The sequence below is a fragment of the Platichthys flesus genome, chromosome 6 (assembly GCF_949316205.1).
Source record: "Platichthys flesus chromosome 6, fPlaFle2.1, whole genome shotgun sequence".
In the NCBI taxonomy this organism is placed as follows: domain Eukaryota; kingdom Metazoa; phylum Chordata; class Actinopteri; order Pleuronectiformes; family Pleuronectidae; genus Platichthys; species Platichthys flesus.
In genome coordinates this window covers 24,256,830-24,281,184 of record NC_084950.1, presented here as the reverse complement: position 1 = coordinate 24,281,184, position 24,355 = coordinate 24,256,830, and the positions used below count along the sequence as shown (strand labels likewise).

General features: G+C 41.5%; 1 protein-coding gene across 1 annotated transcript in view; it reads right to left on the bottom strand.

The window, feature by feature from the left end:
* Window positions 1–4,274: 4,274 nt before the first annotated feature.
* The window catches only part of poc1b (POC1 centriolar protein B), a 61,614-nt gene continuing 41,533 nt past the window's right edge, over window positions 4,275–24,355 (bottom strand). The window contains exon 10 of the mRNA XM_062389914.1: window positions 4,275–9,706. Within this exon, the coding sequence (XP_062245898.1) occupies window positions 9,692–9,706 (15 nt within the window). The 3' untranslated portion in view covers window positions 4,275–9,691. The remainder of the gene's footprint in view (window positions 9,707–24,355) is intronic.

Sequence of the window (24,355 nt, the reverse complement as noted above, 5' to 3'; positions counted from 1 at the left end):
GAATGGAAACTGTATATACTGTAGATAACCGATTTCTCAAAGAGTTTACCTTGTACGCATACTATCTACTACTACTACTTATACCATGCACTTTTTTTAGCTGTTTTGCTTCTGTTAGTGTATTTCTAAAACCGCATCAGGGACCTTTTTACAAATGAATCCTTCCTCACCTAATCAAGATGTACTTACCGACAACCGCAGATTCCGGTGCATATCAGCCGCACAACATGGGTGTGTCTCCTGCCTGTCCTCTGCGATCACAACGGGTCATTGTGTCACTTCAATTCGAACAGTTGCATATACAAGGAAGATTGAGAAACACTCGAACCCGACCTCAACCTCCATGTGATGTTATTGAACTTTTCCTTATGCCTTCCTGATAAACATCAAGGAAGAATTATACACAGGAACATGGCCGCTGAATGGCAGCTGCCCCAGTCCCACAGACATCCCCAACATGTCATTCTGAATTGATGCACATCATTGTATTTTATTACTTCCTGTTTTTGTATTAGAAGCAAGCTGAAAAACCAAAGCTGGTTTTCCTTTTACTCCCGTATTTGTAAATTGTGTGTGCTTGCACTTTTTTGGCTCAATTGTTGCTATTGTCCAAATGGTGAGGAATCAAAATGTTACCATCCAGTGCAGCAGTGGTTAACAGTTTAGTTTTGGGGAAAAAAATGTTTTTGCCCTATGCAGGAACACCGATGAGCTTGGACAAAATAATGTATTGAAAAGTGAAAACTTGTCTGTTAAATGCCGTGATTATTGTTTCTACACCAGCAGCTTTGGTACACCTCTACTCACCTCTAGCTTAAACTGATGATCTATAAAGCCTGAAACATGCTTCTGCGTTTTCACGGGCCCGTAAGCGCAAGAGCCCTTCCGGGTCCCTTACGTGCTTATGTATCCCTCCTTACGTGCTGACGGGTGTCGACCCCCTTTTCTAAAATTTACGGCAAAGCTCCGCAAGCTCACTCAGCCCGCAAGGCTGTGATTGGTCTGCTCTACATCCCTTCTGGAGCTACATTTCCGGTTTCATGCCCCATAATACCGGCAGAAATCACGGAAGATTTAGAAGAACGAATATGGACCAAATAGAAGAGCATTGGCAGAAGATATCCGATAGTATGATCACTTGTATAACCTGTCACTGACTGGCGGATTTGTCCGCCAGAAAAAGGCTACGAGGAGCCGCAGTGGCTATGTAAATAAACAATCGACGAAGAAGAAAGAAGGCGTCTCTAAGGTCGTCTCGACAAAAACCATTACTCCGCCTAGTGTTCTGGCGCGGAATTGCTTTGTAAGACGCGCAACGGTTGGAGAAGCATGAATGAAGACGAGTCTTGCGCCACAGCGGCGTGAAAAGACGCAGACGCAGTCGCAGAAGCATGTTTCAGGCTTAAGAAATTAACCACTGGGAATGATAGGGGGCCTGCGTTAAGTCAGAAAAAAGACCACAAACGTGCGTGATTGCAGCAGAAGGAGACTGAGCCTGTTTCTTTCTGGCGCCGCGTGGTGAATCCCAGTCTTCTGACTCCAAAAACAGCAACCACCCGTCAGGAAATGAGTCAAGACCTACAAGTCCAGGCAAGACCCCTTGCTCCTCAACAGCTGCTTTAGTCACACACACACGCACACACACAAACACACACACACACACACAGGTATACTCTGGTGCATCCCATACAAATAAGAATGCGAAAAACACTGGGAAAGGAAGGAGGCCCTGAAGCAGCGTGGGTAATGACCCCCCAGAGTCTGGGTTGTTGGGATGGGCGAGCAGGATGAGGGCCATTATGTGGTTGTTTGTTGCTGATTTGCTGGATGTTGTGTGACCTTAAGTGAAGAGGCCCCTTTAATTAGGTCGCTGTTGCAGTTATTGTTATGAGCGTATGGTTGATGAGACAAACCAGTCGAGGGAAAACTGCACAAAAGTTAAGTTGTTTGTGGACATGTGAATATATGAAACTAGAACGATAGACAGTCCTTCAGTTGCATCCATGTAGTTTTATGCTGGGCCAAAATATAAACCCTTTTCTTTACCTGACACTGATAGCCATTTTTCACCAATACATAAAGAACCAGTTCTACATATTTTCATCAAAAGATCAAGAGTTAAACCAAAAATACTAAAAAAGTCTCTCAGCCTTGGAAAGCACCTCAACGTCTACTCCATTACATTCTTTCAAACAATGACCTTGCGCATTACTGCCACCAACTGGTACGGCATGCTAACGCGGAATGTTTTACTCTCACACATGTTGAAATAATGCTGGTTTCATCTAAATTGCATAAACTGTTGCTCTCTTTACCCTGATGTACACCAGGAGCAGGTCCTCTCTATGGAGTTTTCTTTTTTTAACAGTATAAACTAAACACCTTTGAGTTTTTACCAAAGGTTCTCAATCATGTTTGGAAGGGAGGGGGGGGGGTCGAGATGTAACTCAATTCTGCACACTGAACCTTCACAAAAACAACCACACACCATACAGATTCCCCATATTTCAAATTAAGAGAGATATTATTATGCTACACCATGCAATGATATATAAACTACATTATGCGTCCAACCCATAATGGTCCATTAAGAAAAGCTAATATGAGTTTTGAGTAGAACCCTGTCAAAGGTGCCAACCAAACCCATCTGCAACCCAAGTGGCTAACTTTGGCCACAGCTCACAACAGATTCATAGCCTTGGGATTCAAATCCAATGGCTGTGAAGAAAACATGTGTTGCATATCTTTTTCAAAATACAATATATCTTCTATCTCTTAATATACTGTTTTTTTCCAATGAAAAATAGATGGATAGTAATCTCAAATGTATTGTTCTAGCAGATTTATAGTCAGTTTCATCAGTTGTCTGTTTGTGGTATAGCATGGTTGCAGATCTGACCAACAAAAACAGGCTTTAGTCAATTACCTTCCCCGTCCAACCATGGCAACTCCCAGTTTGTCTCTCTCTCTCTTGCTGTGTCACAATATAGCAGCCTACATGTGTTGGCTAAAGCTATAACATCTTTCTAATAAAAGTCAAATGCATCATAAATGATACTCTGGGTGCATAGATGTGTGATAGATGCGGGTCACAAGTTCGGTAATGCTGAATATTGACATTCAGTCTGTTTGTGTTTGTGTCTGTTTGTGTGTGTGTTTGTGTGTGTGTGTGTGTGTGTAAAGACAGTGAAAGAGAGGATGCAATGTTTCTGTGAGTTATTTACGTTTGCGGTTACATAACCCAATGGTTGTGGGTGGACCCGGGCATCACTACTGTGTGCTTCACAACAACGTCTGTTTCGGATGTTCCTTCACTACACCTAAGTGAATCTCCAACAAGAGCAAAATGTATTATTTCGGTACAGAATAATGCTCACAACATAGTGAATAATTGAATTGAACACTCGCCACCAAATGTGATCATACAGATGTCTTCATCAAAGGTGTGTGTTCACAATAATGCATGTTATCTCCATGTGTGACCTCCACGTCAGGAAAAGACATCTTTAACTGTTCAGAATTAGGCTTGCCTCATTACAGAGACTGATGAATTATGACTTAAAGAGAATCTCTGTATGTACATATGTCTGATGTATATTCCTCTCTCTACTCCAAGCCTTGCACGTTTTTTTCACATGCCATGTTCGGCAAACTCCACAGCGCACTAACCCTCCACTGTGCCCTTGACACAGCTCTCTGGAGAGTTGTGGTTGTAGGGCCAATGTTAGCAAAAAGTAGGGGGTCTGGTCTTTGCAACAAAACAAAAACTGATTCCGCTTGACTTGACCCCACTAGCTGTGGACCACCCAGCCTGTCACTCACTCACTCACACACACACACACACACACCACACACACACACACACACACACACACACACACACACACACACACACACACACACACACCACACACACACACACACTGAATTGTTCAGATGTCTGGAGTTGGTTCAGGAGAACGGGCCTCGCTCCACTCCATCACCATTGGAACAATTAGCACAAGGGATGACCTTTGACCGAGTGAGCAGCGGGGAAGAAATGAGCTTTGAGGAACTCGGCCGAGCACAAAGCCAGTAGTCTTACACGCTTCTGAAGATAATTAGCTGGGGTTTTGAAGACAGTGGTTAATTTGCTTCAACTAAGAGCATGTGGTCTCTGTTGAACTGCTCCAGAGTCACGATCAAAGACTCAAGGTAATCCAACATGTAGTCGGAGTCGCTGAGCTTTGAAGAAGTCTCATTAAACACTCTCTTTTAAAATTCACTTTGTTGGATTGGAATTTATTAATTAACTTAAACTTTTACTGTCATCATGTTAATGGAGGTAGAACAAGCAACATTCATTTTAGCGAAATTTCAGTTTAAAATGCTAACATACACACAATTGTCAATATTGTTGAAGCACATGTCAACTGAGCTGAACATAAATATTATATAAATTGTTGAGGTTTGAGGACATTGTACATTATTAATATTTGTCTTGGTCTAACACAGAGGTTGGCACTGGCCACCTACAGCTAGAAGGTTCTCGGTTTGAATCCTGATTCGGGGTCAGGGTCTTTTGTGTGGAGTTTGCGTGTTTTCGAGGGTTTTCTCAAGATGATCCTCCCACAGTCCAAACACAAATTGGAGTTAGGTTAATAGGAGACTGTAGACGTGAACGTCAGCATAAATGGTTGTTTGGCTCTGTAATACTCTGCCTCTTGCAGCATGCTGTGAGCGGCTCCAGCTCCCCCCCACAATCCTTAAAGTATTTGTAGTAAAGATAATGATAGATGGATAAACTTTGTTTTAAATAACATTTACGTAATTAAAACAACTGAAAACGATATTGATTCAACATTTGCATTTAAAAATTGCTACAAATGACAAACACTAAGATTTAGTTTTGGACAAGATTACATTGTGTCAGCCAAGAGAGAATTCAACACAATAGGTTAAAAATTACAGGATTGTCTGACTTTGCGGCCTATTGAAGGGGTTTAAAACAACAATTATACTTGCAGAGAGTACAAGTATTGGTATGGTTGTGTAACAAAAATACTTGGTGTCCAAATCTTCCTCAAACATACACAAAATACAGGTAAAGTACTGCCATTTTGTGTGGGCTTTCCTTGTAACATGTATCATTCCCTTTACTTAACAGTGGATTTACTTAAGTGTGTCTCAATTTTTCTCCAAATATATTTTAAGACTGAAGCACAAAGCGCTTCAGTCTTGGGAAGGCTGAGTGCTGACGGTGCCTCCCTGAAAATCAAACATTAATTCAATGCAATTGTATTTGTTTCGTGCCAAATCAATACATTATCTCAGTGGTTCCCAAACTTTTTACAGCCCCGTACCCCTTCAGACATTCAATCTCCAGCTACGTACGCCCCCCTACCCCTGGCGCACATATACGGCCATTATCACTTGAAACTGTGTGAAATTGGGATTTCAGGACTTGGATGGAAGTCTAGTTCAAATAGAGTTTTATTAGCAAAACAACAAGGTAAAGGGAAATTACAAACAAACAAGGAGGTCGAACTAACTCACTCAGGGGTTGAACTTGAATTACTATTTAACTCAAACAAAACTATATGAAAACCAAGATACTCAGCGTCAAATGCCGGAAGAACACAAACTAACAAAGTTTAAATAAGGACATAAATAAACAATACAGTGTGAAGAAGTGTGTGCGTTGAATTTGAAAAGGGGGGCGTGGCCGGAGCAGAGTTCAGCCAGAAATAATCTCCAAGGCACAGGTTAATGAGACGGGTGTGCTTGAGAGGATGCACATAATTCTGCAATGTGTGGCTGAATTGGAGAAAGTCTAAATCTTAAATTGTCTTCTACACACAGCCTATGCCTGTATTTAGTTTTCATGCTCGTCAGAGCTGAGAACCCACTCTCACATAAATATGTGGTGGCAAATGGCATCAAAGTCTTGACAGCACGTTTTGCCACTGCAGGGTACTCTGTGCACAGTCCTATCCAGAAATCTGGCAGAGGCTTCTGATTGAATTCAATTTTAATGGATCCACTTGTTGCGACTTCAATGAGGTTCTCCTGTTCATATGCCGGTAAGGAAGCAGGGACAGCAGAAAAGGGATAACGAATCCAACTGTCTGACTCGTCATTTTCTGGGAAGTACCTGGGCAGTTGTGCAGCCAGCTCACCGAGGTGCATTATAATGTCACATTTGACACTGTCTTTCAGACCGAGGTGATTTGCACACAAAAAATCATGCAACGACGGAAAGACCTCTGTTTTGTTTTTGTTCATGCTGTCTTCCCAGAGCTTCGCTTTCTTTATCATAGCCTCAATTTTATCTCGTACATTGAATACGGTTGTGCAAAGCCCCTGTAGTCCGAGATTAAGTTCATTCAGACGAGAAAAAATATCACCCAGATAAGCTAGTCGTGTAAGAAACTCGTCATTATGCAAAAGGTCAGACAGGTGAAACTTGTGGTCAATAAAGACAATTTTAAGCTCATCTTTCAATTCAAAGGACAGAGCCGGGTCTGGATGAGGGATTCCGGGAGTGAGGACGTGACAACAACCGGACTGAGAGGTCGAGAACCTTCAAATCCAGCTTGCTCTCAGCGGCTAGCGGCTCTCTCGGCGGGCTTGAATATAGCTCCAGGTTGCTTCCTCGAGTTGCTAACATCCTCACTGTGCTGTGTGATGACATGGAAGCGTAATTATGTAGCTAAATATGGGTATACATGAGTATTTTTGGCAATGCGACTTGGACATTCAGACTATTTAATATTGCATGATTATTTATAGCTCAGTTTGAAAATGTAATGGGTAGGGATGCACCGATATGGAAATTCTTGGCCGATACCGATATTTAAAATAACTATCTGGCCGATAGCCGATACCGATACCGATATTTGTTTATTTTCTTTTTGTTGTTATTCATTCACCCTTTTGTGTCAGAAAAATAATTAAATCATTATTTAAAAAGCACTATTTAAAAAATGTTCAGCCCTTCATCACTCTTATCTTTTAATGAGCACAAATTTAATCAGATTTATGAAACAATCTTTGATTTAATTAAACTTTATTTAACAGAGACATATTATGCCCATTTTACCGCAAGTTGAAATGGTTCCTTGGGATCTTAATGAAATGACTGTAACATATTTTGGTCAAAATACCACAAGGATAATTTAAAACAGCACCTTTTTACCCTGTCTAAAACAGCCCTGTTAAAGTATCATTATAGAGACACTCTTCTCATTGATTTACGGTAGCAGTATTGCCCGTTTATTAGATGTGTTACGGCTTCTGTGTGTATGACGTATGTTGTCAAATCCCTTGTTACCTGTGCATGAGACGGATGAATAGAGTTGCACTGCGTGAGTCAAGATAACTTAACAAGCCCTCCTCAGTTTGACCTGTTTTTAGTGTCGGGCAGAAATCACATCGCGTCAACACCCACCGTGGCCCTTCGCGATGCTTGTTTTAATTAAACAGTCGGATTCCCCTGGTCCGCACCAGTTCTCAGGGTTCCCCCAGCGGTCGCCGTGGCTGAGGTGATCCGCGGTCCAAGAGAAAGAAAGCCCCTGCACCAGCAACGCTGTGAGGCGCCACCGGATGAGGACCTCCCGGTGCCGCGCACTGAGCCTCCGGCGGCGCGGAGAGGAGGGCGACGGAGCGACTGCTCCCCCAGCCGCGGCACGTGCCCAGCGGTTTTACCACAAATATGAACATCGGCCAAAGATATCGGTGAAAGTCAAGTTTATTACCGATAAGCCGATATCAGTAAACGAGGCGAATATCGGCCGCTACCGATGTACAACCGATAAATCGGTGCACCCCTAGTAATGGGCATTTTCACTTTGAAAACGCAAATAAAATGTTCTCCCCGCGTACCCCCCTGAACCACTTCGCTTACCCCTGGGGGTACATGTACCCCAGTTTGGGAACCCAGGCATTATGTCAAGGCACTTTACATAGAAGGTCAATGTGGGTGTCCATCTTGCTCGACCGGTTGGGGTGAGCAGAGAAAAATGTGGAGGAGAGGGGAAGTGTGGAGAAAAGAGGGGAGAGAAAGGGGGGGGGGGGGTGAGACACCAGGAACAGTTGTGCACAATCAGGTATCAGCTCTGACTCTGATTTTTATATGGGGGTCAAATGACAAACATGGTCAAACATTAGGTTCCAAGCTTCCTCTAATTGGAGCTAGGGGCCAAACTAAAATCATCCAAGGTGATTACCTGGTGAGACACTGTTTCTCTGAGATGTTAAGGGCCAATTACAATGACCTCAGTTTGGTCTGAATTTAGAAGTAAGAAGTTTTGGTTCATCCAGGCCTTGATGTTCCTCAGTGGAGTATTGGTCCATGGATAGTACCTTGTGGAACTTGTGTGTGGATGGAGGAGTTATTCTTTACATAACAAAATTCAAATAGATCGGATAAATATTATTTAACCAGCCTAATGCTATTCCTTTAATCCCTGCATGTTGTCCAGATATCTGTAACAAAATCGTATTATCTAAGGCATTAAATGCTTCACTAAGATCCAGCAAGACAAGTATAGCGACAATTATCTGAGGCCATGAAAAGGTAAAAAGTAAATTTTAACAGTGCTATTTCTGTGCGGTGATGGAATCTTAATCCTGACTGACCTTCAGCCGACTGGTCACTTCCTTTGCCTGATCGGCATACTACAGTAAGCCGCCTGGACAGGAGGGGTGAGGGTAACTGTACCACAGCCAGAGACAACAATTTGGGGTGGAGGCTTCCAAGAGAAGAGACAGCAAAGCAGAAGATTGATGGGATTTTATGTTGAGGAGATCATAGGTTCAGCTGCCTTTGTTTTCATCCACCTTTTGATTCCATGTATAAACTTCTGAGTCAATGGGTTAAACATTCAACTTTGTCACTCTGAAGGAAAAAGGAGGGCCTACAAAGGATTTCCTTTTTCATTTCAACATTTGTGCAAACACAGGCACTGTCAGAAAATATCAGGGCAAAATCTTTCCTTTTCAGAACAAAGAGAAAACAGACGATTGTCAGGGGTGATAGGGCAAAGCCTGATCCATGCTGCAAGGGATTGCCAGGGTCTCCACAACAAGCTTCAAACAAATACACAATCAAAAATGTGTCTGAATCTCCCCTTAAGAATGAGGCATTGGAAACAATGGAAGTGCACATTGTTTCCAATAACCTAGAGCTGATCAAATCAAAAACTATATTGTAAAAGTATTTGCAAGATGACTGAGGTAATACAATTGTGATAATATGTTATCTTCCCTTAGATCCAGTTAAATTCCAACCACAAAATATTGACTATAATATTTGCAGCATGTTGTTGTGTATGTTTGTGTGTGTGTATTGGTGTTTGTGTGAGACTTTAAAGATAACGTTTTGAGTAGGACTGGGTACTCACAGTACCTGCTGCCCATCCAAGCTGTGGTGTGGTCACTGTAACACTCTTATCAGTATTATTTAGTCTGTTTATCTTCTTCAAGTGTACAAACAGTTCTGCAACTTTCTTCAAAAGTGCATAATCTTTGGTGTTTATGGGAAAAATTCACTTCCTGCTTTCCTGGCGCCTGATCATAACTTAGCCACAACACAGGCCTCTTTCCCATTTCCTCCGTCTGTTCAGGAAGAGTGGCTGTGAGGTTATGAAGTCCAAGGCTGTTTAGCAAAGAGGGACAGTCCACGTTGAGACATAGCCAGGCACTGCTGGCATCAGACTGGAAGCTCCTGAGGGAACAAGACATATATTTCATAAGTTTGTCTGCAGATGAAACTGGGTCTCAATACTTGGTTCACCAAACTTATCCTCAACAGATACTGAGCTGCAACATTTCTTCCCTTTTAAAATGTCCAGCTTATCCTGTAACACAAGTGTTAACGTGACGTTCATTACCCTGTGTGAACATTTCCACACCGGGGTAATACTACTGGAAACATCACAGCGATCGATACTGATAAGACAGCCAGATGCAAACAAAATATCCTGGAAATAAAATCTCTATGTGGGTGAGCTGTGGAAGTAGAGGGACAATACGATTGCCTTGGGAATCCCAGAAGAAGAGACCTGATCAAATCAATCACTTCACCAGAAAGGGATTCTCCTTCTTAAGTCACGGTATTGATGGCTTTCCAAATGGGTGAAATCCGCTTTGCGATATCTGTCGTTGATTGATCTCTGGTCCGGTGAGACCTCTTTGAAGTAAGGAACAAAGAGATCCTATTGGGTTACACAGGTCAGGATTGATGATGCGTGAAATCAAGGACTCAGAGGGGGAAAACATTGGAAGATACTCATCTTCCCATGTGAATTATTTCTCCAAAACATACCTCGATGTAAACGTTCTTTTACATCGAGGTAACTCAAGCCTCAGTGTTTTCTGCTGTTGGCAAAGCATGGACCAAAGTATGTTCTTACTTGACAATAAAAATTCCTGTTGATCTACGCAGTAAGCAGATAGGAGCCATTTCTGACAGCTCAGACCGTCTCATCTGAGGCCATTGGCTGTTCACTTTCTCTTGTCTGTCATCTCCCTACTCTCTTCCCTCCCTCCCCTCTCTTTCTCCAGTCTGGGGGACAGACACAGGCGTGGGGATGGTGGAGGGAGCATTGTGAGGCTGGAGGACCTAGTGGGCAGGAAGCCAGAAGACAGGCAACAACAACTGTGGTTGCCAGATACAAAGTGTTTGTCCTTGCAAGCAAAGAAGAGATGTCAGACCCCAGGAGCGGAGTATTGATTAAGGCGAAGAAGAAGTGGTGGGAGGGGTATGGTGGGGGGTTTAGATGTTACTGGGGGTAGGCTTGAGTTGTCCAACACCTGGTGGGGATTAGGGAGGAGGATAGGTGGTAGTTGAGTAACTCTTTTATTCTGGAGGAAATCCTTTTTTCTCTCTCTTTCTCTGTTGTGTCATGTTATTATTATAGGCTTGATGTGGATAATGAGGTAGTAGAGCTTTTACAAAACAGTAATGGTGAAACATTATTGTAAGAGGGATTTATTTGTAAATTGTCACTAAAGGATAAATGTCAAATTTTAGCTCCGCTTAGAAGGTTGTGTTTTTGCCCCTGTCCATTAGTTGTTTGTTTTTCAGCAGGATTCAACAAAAACTGTCAATTGGATTGTAATAAAACTTGGTTAAAGATTGGGACATGGGCCAGGAAAGCGATCTTTAATCATTTCATTTTTTGACATTTGCACCAATTTTTCAGAGAATAATTCATGGCTCTTGAAAAAAAAGAAGTCAAATTAAGAGAACTGATATCTAAAGGGTTGGAAATTTGGTGAAGCTTGATTGGATTTCAGGGAACAGATAGGCCTTGGTGGAGGAGATATCATTCAACATTGTAAAGCTAATAATATAATACTGTACCAATTCTGATTGGATTCTGACTCTGCTGTCCTGACATTCAGTGGAAAGGTCAACAAACCGTTGGGGAGATGGGAAGAGGCAAGTTGTGACACCAAAGACTGGTTATTAAAGCAGGCAATTAGGATATTCATATTACACAATGTTACAATGGCCAACGTAGTGGGTGAAGTTAGGTAAAGACGATAGAAGGATCAGAGGGAGCGAAAGAAATGAGGGATCAGGGAACCCTGCCGTCACATACTGGGAAGTGAGCTACACCGAGGCTGCATTGTGGGAACTGACCCAGAAGCCCAACAGGGCTGAACACTAATACTCGTCTATATATTATACCAGTGTTATCAATACTTTATTGTTTACATATAGTAACATTACTATTCATTGATTTTGTATTGGCTCAAAATTGCACCCACTTTATCACTGGAGTGGCGTCTGGTCTGGATGGTGGATCGTGGTCCTGCTGGTTGCTGACCATGGACTGTGATTGCAGTGGGACTGCTTGGCATGTCATGTTGGGGTTGTCCTTCGGGATGCTTACCCTCATCAAATGCTGCTAGAGACTTTAATCTTTAATCTTGATGATGTTTTCCTGCACGTGGCATCTATTGCACTTCTGTCCGTCCTGGGAGAGGGATCCCTCACATGTGGCTCTCTCCGAGGTTTCTACGTATTTTGACCCTGTTAAAAGGGTTTTTAGTAGTTTTTCCTTACTCTTGCTGAGGGTTAAGGACAGAGGATGTCACACCCTGTTAAAGCCCTATGAGATGAATTGTAATTTGTGAATATGGGCTATACAAATAAAATTTGATTGATTGATTGACATCTCATTTTCGGCACGTGAGTCACACTGGCTGACCGCAGTGATTCGGATTCCTCATCATATGAGATGCTGAGGAGTATGTGCAGACAAACTAAACCTGCTGTGACCAGGATGTACATGATCCGCTCCCATCGTCACCTGTGAGCGCAACCACTTCAGGGCAGGCAGGGACAGCAGGCTTACAGGAAAAACTATTAACCAGGATCCTCGAGACTGGACGCAAACACCTGACTGAGCAGACACATGGAGGCCTGGTGAGAGAGAGGGAGAGCGTCACAGGAGAAAGCTGAGATAAGAGACAGAGGGACGAAGATGATCCCAGTGACACAGCAGAGAGAGTATCACACTTTGAGGATGTGTCAGGCCATCTGTCACTCTGAGACTGAGGGCTGTTGCTCCATTAACAAGCTCAGAAACAACATCAGAAAAGTTTGTTTGACAATGGGACCTGTTGAAATGTTTTTGGAGTTGGGTTCATTCTTTCACCAAATCCATTTTGGAGATTGAATTTGACTTGAACCCTTAATAATATTTACTAAATGTAATGCCTGGTCTCCATATAAATGAGAAAAAATGGGGGTTATTGATTACGATAACATATTTTGCAAAGAAATGCATACTTTTTACGTTAGAAAAATGTTAAAGCTGTTTTTGGATCAAATGGACATAGACATTTTTTGAAACTGAGTCACTATTGGCATTGTACACTATAAATTATAAATTAGAGATTGATTATTGCAATTTGCTGTTATTTATATTTGTCTCTCATTATTATAAACATATTTCGCTAGGTGTTGTTGCCTACCTGGGAGTTTGGGGTGTATGGGAGGGGGGATATGATTGAATCAGTAAGCTTGTAACCTGTTTATCTTTTGATCCTGGCTATTGTACAGTTTCGGAAATAATAAAAGGGGAAAACAAATATTTCAGTAGAAACACTAACTCCATCAATCGGTCACCTGGATCTAGTTTAAAATATGTAGAAAAGGGGATTTTGAGATTAATTAATTTCTACTTTTCCTCACATGTGCTACACAATATTGAAGTTTAAATTGTTTAACTACATAACAAAGTTATGATTTTTTTTACGGTAGAGGAAGATTAATTGAGTAATTTATGTAAGGGAAATACTAATAATAATTGCTGTACTTATTGTAAATATCGTAATATTGAATAAAGTTCTTTGATTGGCCAGTAAAAAAAATTTGAAAATGAAGAAACGTTGGTCTGTGTAGTTCTTTAAATCTATGGAATGTTGAAATCTGCATTCTCCACAGTGCCTGGCATGGTGCCTTCATGTACCAGCAGGCATTGTGTTTAGGTTCATCAATGACCAGCTGGTGAGCATTTTAAGCTTCTTAGCACATCTGCTAAATGTCTGGCAGTGAGCCTGGAATTCTTTGGATCACTAGTTCAGGGCCAAGCCCAGTGAATAGTTGATTCGGGTTAACAGATTAATCAATCAGGTTAATAGAGAAAAATGCAGAAAAATCTAATACAGACACCAAGATATTTATAGAGAAGTAGTGTCTTTGCCTATGAGGAACAGGCATGGGAGGGTTCAAATTTGGCTAAATCAATTATTAATCAATTATTAAAAAGGTTATGGGTTGACTGATGTATAATATTCAGTTTTTGATTGTAAGACAGTTTTACAGAGTTTTATTCATACAGACAGTGATAATTTGATAAATTTTTCATTTTTACATATAAGAAGATATGTATAATGAGTCAGCTCTCGGTTTGAATGAAAAGGTGACGACCTGGTGAGAGTGCGTCAGTGGCCTTTAAGAAACTTTAATTTCTCACATGACTCACCTGTCCAAACCACAGCACGGATTTGAGCATGTCGGCTAAATGCAGGTCCACAACATTAAGATTAAGATCCATTTATTTATCCCAAACACATGCACAGACATGCATAGGCACACTCATGCAGTTTTAGGAAATTTAGCCTCTGCTTTTAACCCATCTGGTACAGGACACACAGAGCAGTGAGCAGCCATGTACAGCGCCTGGGGAGCAGATGTTGAGGGAGTAAGGTGCCTTGCTCAGGGGCACTAGACAGGGGTAGGGAGAATCCTCTTGGATTTCTGGACAGATCAATCCAGGTTCGTCTTTTTGACTGTTTTTAAACTATGATTTTGAATACAGTATGATTGGAATGAATTGGGCTGTTGATTATAATCAGCTTCCTCTCTCTTGTCGTGAAGTGAACATTAGAGGCCGAGAGGAGGAGTCCCACTCAACAAACAGGCTGTGGTGGGACAGGCAGGAAGGATGTGTGATCCACGAAAGGGACCTTTGACCCATATGGCCCTTGACCACCAACATGCCAGGATGCCAGGAAGTCCTCTGCTTCCTTATCAGAGAAGCGGAGGTAGGCCGTTCCCACGTTTTGTTCCTTATTCCAGAGAAAAGGGAACCAGATAAAACATCTGAAAAACCGGGCCAATGTAGGAAGCCAAAGCCCGGCAGCATTAACGGGAAGGGAGTTGGAGGGATTCATATCTTACCACATTGTTTTTTTGTGGTAAGATGTCAAAATGTTATGATACTCAGCTCTGCAGGTCTTTTTAGGCAAGATGCAAGTTAACCTGCCTTTTAAGGTCTGTGAAGGCAGATATAACCGTGATACAGAGCAGCACTGGTTTGCAGGTCAGAAGACATCTCGTTTTAATCCAGGCTAATCTTGAAAGTGAACTAAACATATTCAATGCTGGCTGATACTAATCAAGCATTCTCAGGTAGCTTAGGTACCTCTATGCATAATGCAGCCGCAGAGTTTCATGGTCAGCAGACGCATTATGTAAACATATTAACAAAAAGTATGCAAGTAGGAAAAGGCATCCAGTGCTTAACACAGTTAATTAGTTTTTCCTAGAAAATTACCTTAGCTGCAGGGATCTAGTAAAAAGCAATGCATTGTCACCTTGTGTGGCTTATTGGCCTGTAAGACGCTTAAGAACACTAGCTGGTTACATGTGAGGGAAGTGAAACTGTTTAGGATTCAGTGCACCGTGTGTCCAGGATACAGGAAGTCAGAGGAGAAACAAATAACATTTTATTGTCACACAAAGGAAGGGAGGATGGCGAGCCTGTTGTCAGAGGCCTTGTGTACATGCATCCCTGTTTCCTGTGAGTGAAAGAGAGGAACAGGAAGGCCGTAGAGCGAGCGAGAGATAGAAAATCAACTGGGGGATCAAATGACAACAAACAGATCACACAGGAGCAGAGGTCCCTTTGAACCTTCGCCGTGCGGAAGTCAGCTTTTTTTCCCTGTGCGCGCTCTTTTTTTCCCCTCACTTTGTTTTAATCCACTGCTCCCCCCTTCCACCGGAGATAAGCTTTCAACACGCTAAGCCCTGTAAAAACAGGCCACGAGTGTTTAAGCCGACACCAGTCTGCAAAGATGTCCCAGCATGCTGCGGTGCACCAGAGCGCTGCTGCTCAGGACCGCGTGTCCACTAAAAGTTCCTACCTCTCTTGGCTTGTCAGCCATTAGTCCTCACTATGTGCTGCTGTTGCAGAGGTTAGAGTGGGGCAGGGCACTAATGAAGAGCCGGACATGATGCCTGCATGTTCAGAGGATCACATGCAGCTGTGATAAGATGAGAATGCATCATTTCAGTCCATAAAATGTTTTTTTGGAACAATTAGGGTTAGAAGGCATTTTATTATATGCCAGGGATCACACACATCCTAAATCAACTTCAAGGGGAACTTATTTTGGAAAAACAACACACATCAGTTCATTCATTTTCTGGCTTTTCACTATATGAACAAATGTGTTTAGAAATTAGCCACTTCTAGACATACACTGAACTCCTGACATTCTCAGGAAGGGCTGTGTGTGAGAACACAAATGTCAGACTGAGACGCTTTGGAGTCTGCAGAGTTTCTCCAGCCAGCCCCCAAAAAACTCCACAGAGTCCAGGGATGACCACGAGCGATTTGCTGTGTTGATGCCGTTTCTAACATGAGACGCAAAACTACTAAAACTTAAGATGAAAAAGCAGAGCCACACACGTAGAGGAAACAGACAAAGATATCAAGACAGATTTGGGTGATAAGAATTGACATCAGTGTCAATGTGCTGAAGAACTAAGCGCTAATCTGAGCGGGAATCTCCTGTTACTTCAACAATTCAATAGGAGGCCACAGATCAAATATTGATGCGAACGGAATCTGTTGTGGCTGCTATGCCATATGTTTTTGATATGAATAAAATACAACATCATTGTCTGATTTTAATTGTGAGTATCCTGGCTGTCTAACAAATCTGCAAAGTGTATATAATCTGAAAGATTAGCACTTTTAAATATTAAAAAATCGTGCATTGTTGTTATTATAATGAAGTGTTCATCCTTTCCTTGATGTTACATTGCTCTATTTCTTTGTGTGTAATTGTATTGAAAAAAAACAACAACTTTGTTTTCATGATATCCAATTTACAGATTTTACAGGAGCAGTGGTCGTATGACAACTGAGCAATTTTAGGCCATAACTTCCCTTTTTAGGTGCAATCTTTCCCACAACCCCAGACATAGCTTCTACATTTCCCAGAATGTTATTCCTCAAGCTTACCAGGATACATTTAACCAGACAACGTGAAGGCAAATTCTAAATGGTTCGTGGCAAGTGCTTGGATGCTGCAAACAGGCCACAGTGAGAGATATCAATCAGGCATTTGTTCACTGTTTCTCTTTGCACAGTGGGTCAGTTCTGGGCTCAAGTCATAAAATACTGTTGTTAACATTTTCTACCACATGGCACATCCTGTGCATATTTGTGTCCTGGCGGAATAAAATGGGTTTGACCAGATCAGCAGTGACAGGTTTAACTGCAAATCATGTAAAAATGTATCTTTATTTTTTTTCACAGTTGTTTTTATATGAGCTCTGCAACGGAAGCAGGTTGTTAAAGCCTTCTGGCAAACAGGCAGCATTTTCCTGACGAGCACAAGTTAAACAGGAGCATAGAAAGCAAACAGGGGAGCCACTGGTGAAACAGTGTGCAGGCTTCATTATTTACCTGTTCCCTTCTGCACCTATTTGAACAGGTGTCACAATGTGTGTGTGTGTCTGTGAATGGGCGTGAACATTAGATAAACTACAATCAATTATTGTTAGGGCCAGCGGGAGCCTCACTGAAACTCAATAGGCGTGGGTGCAGCATCCTCCTCTCCCCCTGCCTCCCCTCCTCTTTCTCTTCTTCTTTCTCTGTTCACTCTCTCCTCCTTTTGTCCCTGGAGTCCATTTATCGCCTCATCCCCTCAAACCTTTGAGGGGAATTTCCGAAAAGACAATCCTCTTGTTTTTGAGGGATTGGCAAGAAATAGCAGAAGAGATAGAGGAAGGGAAGAAGGGGTCTTTCTATTCAGTTGAGGGCTAAAGATAATGTTGACCTTCAGTCTAATACCATGACTTTACTTTATCATGCAAGTAAAATTACAGCATCAATCAAAGGGTTGTAGCATATATCTGAAGGAAGGGAAAAATTATTAATTGATAATAATAATAATAATAATAATAATAAACATCATTTACACAGCACAATTCATGCATTAAAGTGCAACAGACAGTGCTTCACATAAAAGCAATAACAGTTTTGCATAAAGCAGGTTAAGCTAAATATGGCAGAATAAGATCAAATTAAAAATAAAAATAAAAATCCTCTGGAACAGTATCTGATCCTGTTGGGTGACAATGAGACTTCCACTGAAACCCAAATTAAAAAAACTAAGATTATCAAAAAAAAGAAGTCTGACATATCTGAACTATTAAAATACAGGAACTTTTTAAACTACCCATTAAAAAAAAGAGGCTTATAATTCAAATTGTGGACAAATAAAACCAAAAGGGAAGAGATATAGAGACTTCCTGCTCAACCTTCACCCCAAGGACAAACATATAATTACACACTCACACAATTCAGCAGTAAACTGTGACCAAGCAGATGCAAGTCAACAACCAAGGCTGTAAGAGATCCGTCCTTCATTTCAACAGGAAACCCCTCTTCCAGGAAGCTATGAACAGGTTATGGGATCATGTTCACAATGCACGAAAGACACACACACAACCACAGTCAGGGGCTTACACCACGCTCACTATAAAACAAGTCCTGTTTGCACTTAATGACATGGAATTGGAAGTGAAGTTGGAAATTGGTCGTTAACCCTTTGCACCTGACTCCCTCTCCTGCTTTTTTTCTTAAAAGGTTTTGCAGCCGGGTTTGTTTGTGAGTTCTTGGTTTTCTTCTTGCAGAGAAACAGTAATGCAAACAGAGGCCTTAAGTGGACATTTCTTCAAGGTGAGGTCATTCTGTTCAGACTTCATCGAGTCACTTTGGGGTTGACCTCACTCAAGATCCACTTATTTGCTATTTAAAAAAAGAAAATCCTATCACACCATCTTCATCAGAGGATAAGGTTTGCGCAGTTGATGTGGAGGTGTACATCTTCAAACTAGCCTGTTGCAGGCTCAAAGGTTGAGCTTGACCAATGTCCGTGAGTGAACGTTAAGTAAGTTCATTACCAAAATGTATCAAGTGATGAAGACTTTTCACTTTGACCCCGATTTACTTTTTTGTGACTTTTGTGATCATTTATCACAAAAGATTAAATACAGAAAGGAGTGAGAGATCATGAATAGCTGCTTATTTTTTTTACACTAAGGACACTGATGGCCATTAAGGGAACTGCCTGCTTATAGGTATGAGTCTTATGGGCATCAGCCAACAACAAATACACTTATTACACCATTACTACACAATGAAGTGTGGTGTGTGTGGTTATTTGAGTTTAAAGTAAAGTGCAATATTATCAGTCTGCGAGCTCAATCGACATATTTACATTGAACGTTGCATGTTTTTTGAATTGTTTATATGGGTCAAGTCTTTTCAGACATGTTGTGAAGATAATGTTTTTTTTGGTTTACCGCACATCACATATTTGTCCTGTTTTGTGTCCGTCTGGAAATGTCATCAACTTGCCAACTCTCTCACTGTGAATCCTGCAGATGATCTTCTGCTGTTTTCTCACATCATGGGCTCACTTCGAATTATACGGACATTCTCCTTGGGGACTAGCAGGAGAAATTCTAGAGAGCAGCTCAATGTGAGGAAGTCAATCGTTTAAAAAGATAAATCTAAGTGTGCTAGGTGAATCCATTTCTCTTTCTAATTGATTTTTTTTTCTTACTTCTACGATTTTTCTTACTTCTATGATTCCAACACCTTTCTCATTGCTTAGGATAAACTGGATTTGGTCTCCTCTACTCGGCAGGCCAAACTGGTTAATGTTATTAGAAGAGAGAAAAGGCGCAGTAGGAGGAAAACCAGTAAAACCAGAGAGGAAGTGAAGGATGTGGTGGGAAGAGAAAACAGCAGCCAGCGAAGAGCTATCCCTTTGTGTGGCTTTTTTACTGCTTCCTCCCAACCCGGCAGCATCACTCACCACATCTTCACCGCTGGGAAAACATAAACAGCCAAAGTCTCCATGCTGGGCGAGACCCAGCCAAAACATTACAGAGTCACTGGTGGAGACAAAAGTATCATATGAACAAGCTACACCAGATATCATGAGGGTCATGACCGTGTGAAAACTAACCTACCACCAAAATAAAAATGACAGATAGAAAGTGAGCTGATATAGAAATGAAATACTCATGATGAATGAAAATGTAAAGATAATATGGAATATTATAATCAAACTTATTGATACTGTGTTATTCCAGAGGGGGCATAGTGCTAGACTTAGAAAGCCCACGATTAAAGAGCCACCAGCTCACGTTTCAAATAGATTCTCTCCACTCAGCGAGGCACCCGCTGATAAACAAACTCTGATTATTGGCGACTCGGTTCTGAGAAACGTCAGGTTAGCGACACCAGCGACCATAGTTAATTGTATCCCAGGGGCCAGAGCCAGCGACATCGAATCTAAACTTAAGTTAATGGCTAAAACTAAAAAAGACAATAAAATCGTAATTCACGTCGGCAGCAACGACTCCCGGCTTCGTATGTCGGAGGTCACTAAATTGAATGTTGAGTCGGTGTGTGCTTTTGCTAAAACGATGTCGGACACAGTAGTTTCCTCTGGCCCGCTCCCTAATACAACAGGTGACGACATGTTTAGCCGCATGTTGTCTTTTAACCGCTGGCTGTCGAGGTGGTGTCCTGTAAACGGCGTGGGCTTTATAGATAATTGGCTAACTTTTTTGAGAAAACCTGGTCTTGTTAGGAGAGACGGCGTTCATCCCACTTGGGATGGAGCAGCTCTCTTATCTAGGAATATTACTAAGTCTATAACATGACAACCCATAGTCGGGACCAGGAAGCAGAACTGCAGTGCTAAACACTTCTCTGCGCTCCCTCTGGATCAGTCACAAAACCCCATAGAGATTGTGTCTGTTCACCGTCCGATTAAATTATTGAAATTAAACAATAACAGAGCGAGAACTCCACACAACAATATAATACAAATTAAAACAACCTCTGAAACAATACAGGAAACCCAGACTTTTAAATGTGGTCTTTTAAACATTAGATCACTGGAAAAAAAGGCTCTTTTAGTTAATGAAATGGTCTCTGATTACAACATAGATTTATTTTTCCCTCACTGAGACGTGGCTGCATCCTGATGATTATGTCAGTCTAAATGAATCTACTCCCCCCAGTCATATCAATTCACAGGTTCCTAGAGAAATTGGGCGAGGAGGTGGAGTTGCTGCTATTTTTAACTCCAGTCTATCAATTAATCCTAAACCTAAACTCAGCTACAAGTCATTTGAATGTCTGGTTCTTAGTCTTCCACGCCAATCCAGGAACCACCAACAGCCAATCATATTTGCCGTAGTTTACCGTGCTCCCAGGTCTTATACTGAATTTTTAAAGGAATTCCCTGAGATTTTATCAAACTTAGTCCTAAAGACCGATAAAATTATTATTGTTGGTGACTTTAATATTCATGTTGATAATAATAAAGATTGCCTTAGCGTAGCTTTATTTCAATACTAGACTCTATTGGTTTCAGTCAGTGTGTGCACAAACCTACTCATTGTGGTAACCACACACTTGACCTTGTATTATCGTACGGTGTCGCAATTGAAAATTTAACAGTACTTCCGCGCAATCCAGTTCTATCAGACCATAATTTAATAACCTTTGATTTTTCAATAACTGAATATATGCCACTAATAAAAAATTCATTTTCTAGATGTCTACCTGATAGTGCTGTAGCTAAATTTAAGGAAACAATCCCAATTACATTTAAACCCGTATTAGCAGTAGATATAAACAACAAATTCTTTAAAACCCTGAGCTCCATTGAGATCGACCACCTCGTCGATAGCTCTGCAGACTCATTACGATTAACATTAGACTCAATAGCGCCTCTAAAAAAGAAAAATGTCAAACATAGTAAATTAGCTCCGTGGTATAATTCCCAGACAAATGAGTTAAAACAATTATCAAGAAAACTAGAAAGGAAGTGGCGCTCCAGCAACAATGTTGAAAACCTCATAGAATGGAAGAATAGTGTTAAAGAATATAAAAAGGCTCTCCACAAAGCAAGAGCCGCCTACTATTCAAAACTAATAGAAGAGAATAAAAACAACCCCAGGTTTCTCTTCAGCACTGTAGCCAGACTGACAGAGAGTCACACCTCCACCGAATCCAGTATTCCTCGATTCCTAAATAGCAATATCTTTATGACCTTTTTTAATGATAAAATTCAAACTATTAGAAATAAAATCAACCATCTCCTGCCCTCAATTGGCACTAATACCCTCCCAACAACAGAGATCTCAGAAACGGCTAAGAATCCTACCCATTACTTAGACAGCTTCTCTCTGATCACCCGTGATCAGTTTACCAAATTAATCTCAGGTTCTAAACCAACAACCTTTATCTTAGATCCCATTCCTACCAAATTACTTAAAGAAATTCTGCCCCTAATTGATAGTTCGTTACTTAACATTATCAATCTGTCATTATCATCAGGTTATGTACCACAGTCTTTTAAAATAGCTGTCATCAAACCCCTACTCAAAAAACCCACCCTAGACCCAGAGGTTTTAGCCAATTACAGACCAATATCTAACCTCCCCTTCATTTCTAAAATCTTAGAAAAAATGGTAGCTGTGTGAGTTTCTCCAGGAAAATAATATATATGAAGACTTTCAATCGGGGTTTAGAGCCAATCACAGTACAGAGACAGCCTTGGCAAAAGTCACTAATGACCTTTTAATAGCCTCAGATCAGGGACTTGTGTCTGTCCTCGTTCTGTTAGATCTCAGTGCAGCATTCGACACAATTGACCATCAAATTTTATTACAAAGACTAAAACAGTTAATTAACATTAATGGAACCGCCCTTAACTGGTTTAAATCGTATTTTTCTGATCGCTCCCAATTTGCGCAAATTAATGATGAGTCATCTGTGCGCACCAAAGTTAATCATGGTGTTCCACAGGGCTCTGTGCTCGGCCCAATGTTATTCTCATTATATATGCTTCCACTAGGAAACATTATCAGGACACACTCGGTAAATTTCCACTGCTATGCGGCTGACACCCAGTTATATTTGTCAATAAAACCTGAACAAAGTAATCAATTAACTAAACTTCGAACATGTCTCAAGGACATAAAAACCTGGATGACCCGCAATTTTCTCTTATTAAACTCAGACAAAACAGAGGTTATAATACTTGACCCCAAACACCTTAGAGATGCATTATCTAATGATATAGCTGCGCTAGACCACATTGCCCTTGCTTCCAATGAAACAGTCAGGAACTTGGGAGTGATCTTCGATCCTGATTTATCCTTTAATAGTCACTTAAAACAAATTTCTAGGACCGCTTTTTTCCACTTGCGTAATATTTCAAAAATTAGACATGTCCTTTCACAAAAAGATGCAGAAAAACTAGTCCACGCCTTTGTTACATCGAGACTGGACTATTGTAATTCATTATTATCAGGCTCCAGCAGGAAGTCGTTAAAGACTCTACAGCTTGTCCAAAATGCCGCAGCACGTGTCCTGACGAGAACAAAGAGAAGAGAGCACATTTCTCCAATATTAGCATCGCTACACTGGCTTTCAGTTAAATCTAGAATAGAATTTAAAATTCTCCTCCTCACCTTCAAGGCCCTTAATAATATAGCGCCTTTATACCTTAAAGAGCTGTTAATACCTTATAAACCCACTAGAGCACTCCGCTCCCAGAATTCAAGCCTACTTGTCGTCCCTAAATTCTCTAAAAGTAGAGTAGGAGCCAGAGCTTTTAGCCATCAAGCCCCTCGGCTGTGGAATAATCTACCACCTTCAGTTCGGGAGGCAGTCACCATCTGTTCATTTAAAAGTAGGCTCAAAACCTTCCTTTTTGATAAAGCTTATAGTTAGAGCTAATTAGTGCGCCAGAACGTTACTTGTTCTATTTTGTGACACATGACACACGGAGCTTCTCTTTCCAGCTTCTCCTTCCTCTTCTCCATCCCTATCCCCCTTCCCCGGAATCCCTTTGCTTTATCACCCGCAGATCCAGGTCCTCTGTGGCCGCACCATGGATTACGGTTTGTGGATCGCGCACCGGGGGTCGCAGTGTTGGATCCAGTGTGGCGGATTATGAGTCATGTGGGCTGATCATGGTGCTGGTGGCGGACCCTGTGTCGCGTTGGCATTGGGCACGGGCGGTGGACCAGGACCGCGGTGGTAGCTTGTGATGGGTCCTCCTGGTGGGCGGCGATGGACGGTGACTGAGGACTGGAGTGGCGTCTGGTCTGGATGGTGGATCGGGGTCTAGACGGTTGCTGAGCATGGACTGTGCTTGCAGCGGGACTGCTTGGCATGTCATGTTGGGGTTGTCCTTCGGGATGTCTACCCTCATCAATGCTGCTAGAGACTTTGATTATTGATGATGTTGTCCTGCACGTGGCATCTATTGCACTTCTGTCCGTCCTGGGAGAGGGATCCCTAACATGTGGCTCTCTCTGAGGTTTCTACATATTTTTACCCTGTTAAAATGTTTTTTTTGTAGTTTTTCCTTACTCTTGCTGAGGGTTAAGGACAGAGGATGTCACACCCTGTTAAAGCCCTATGAGATGAATTGTAATTTGTGAATTTGGGCTATACAAATAAAATTTGATTGATTGATTGATTGATTATAATGTTGACTTATTTATATACTATGAGAT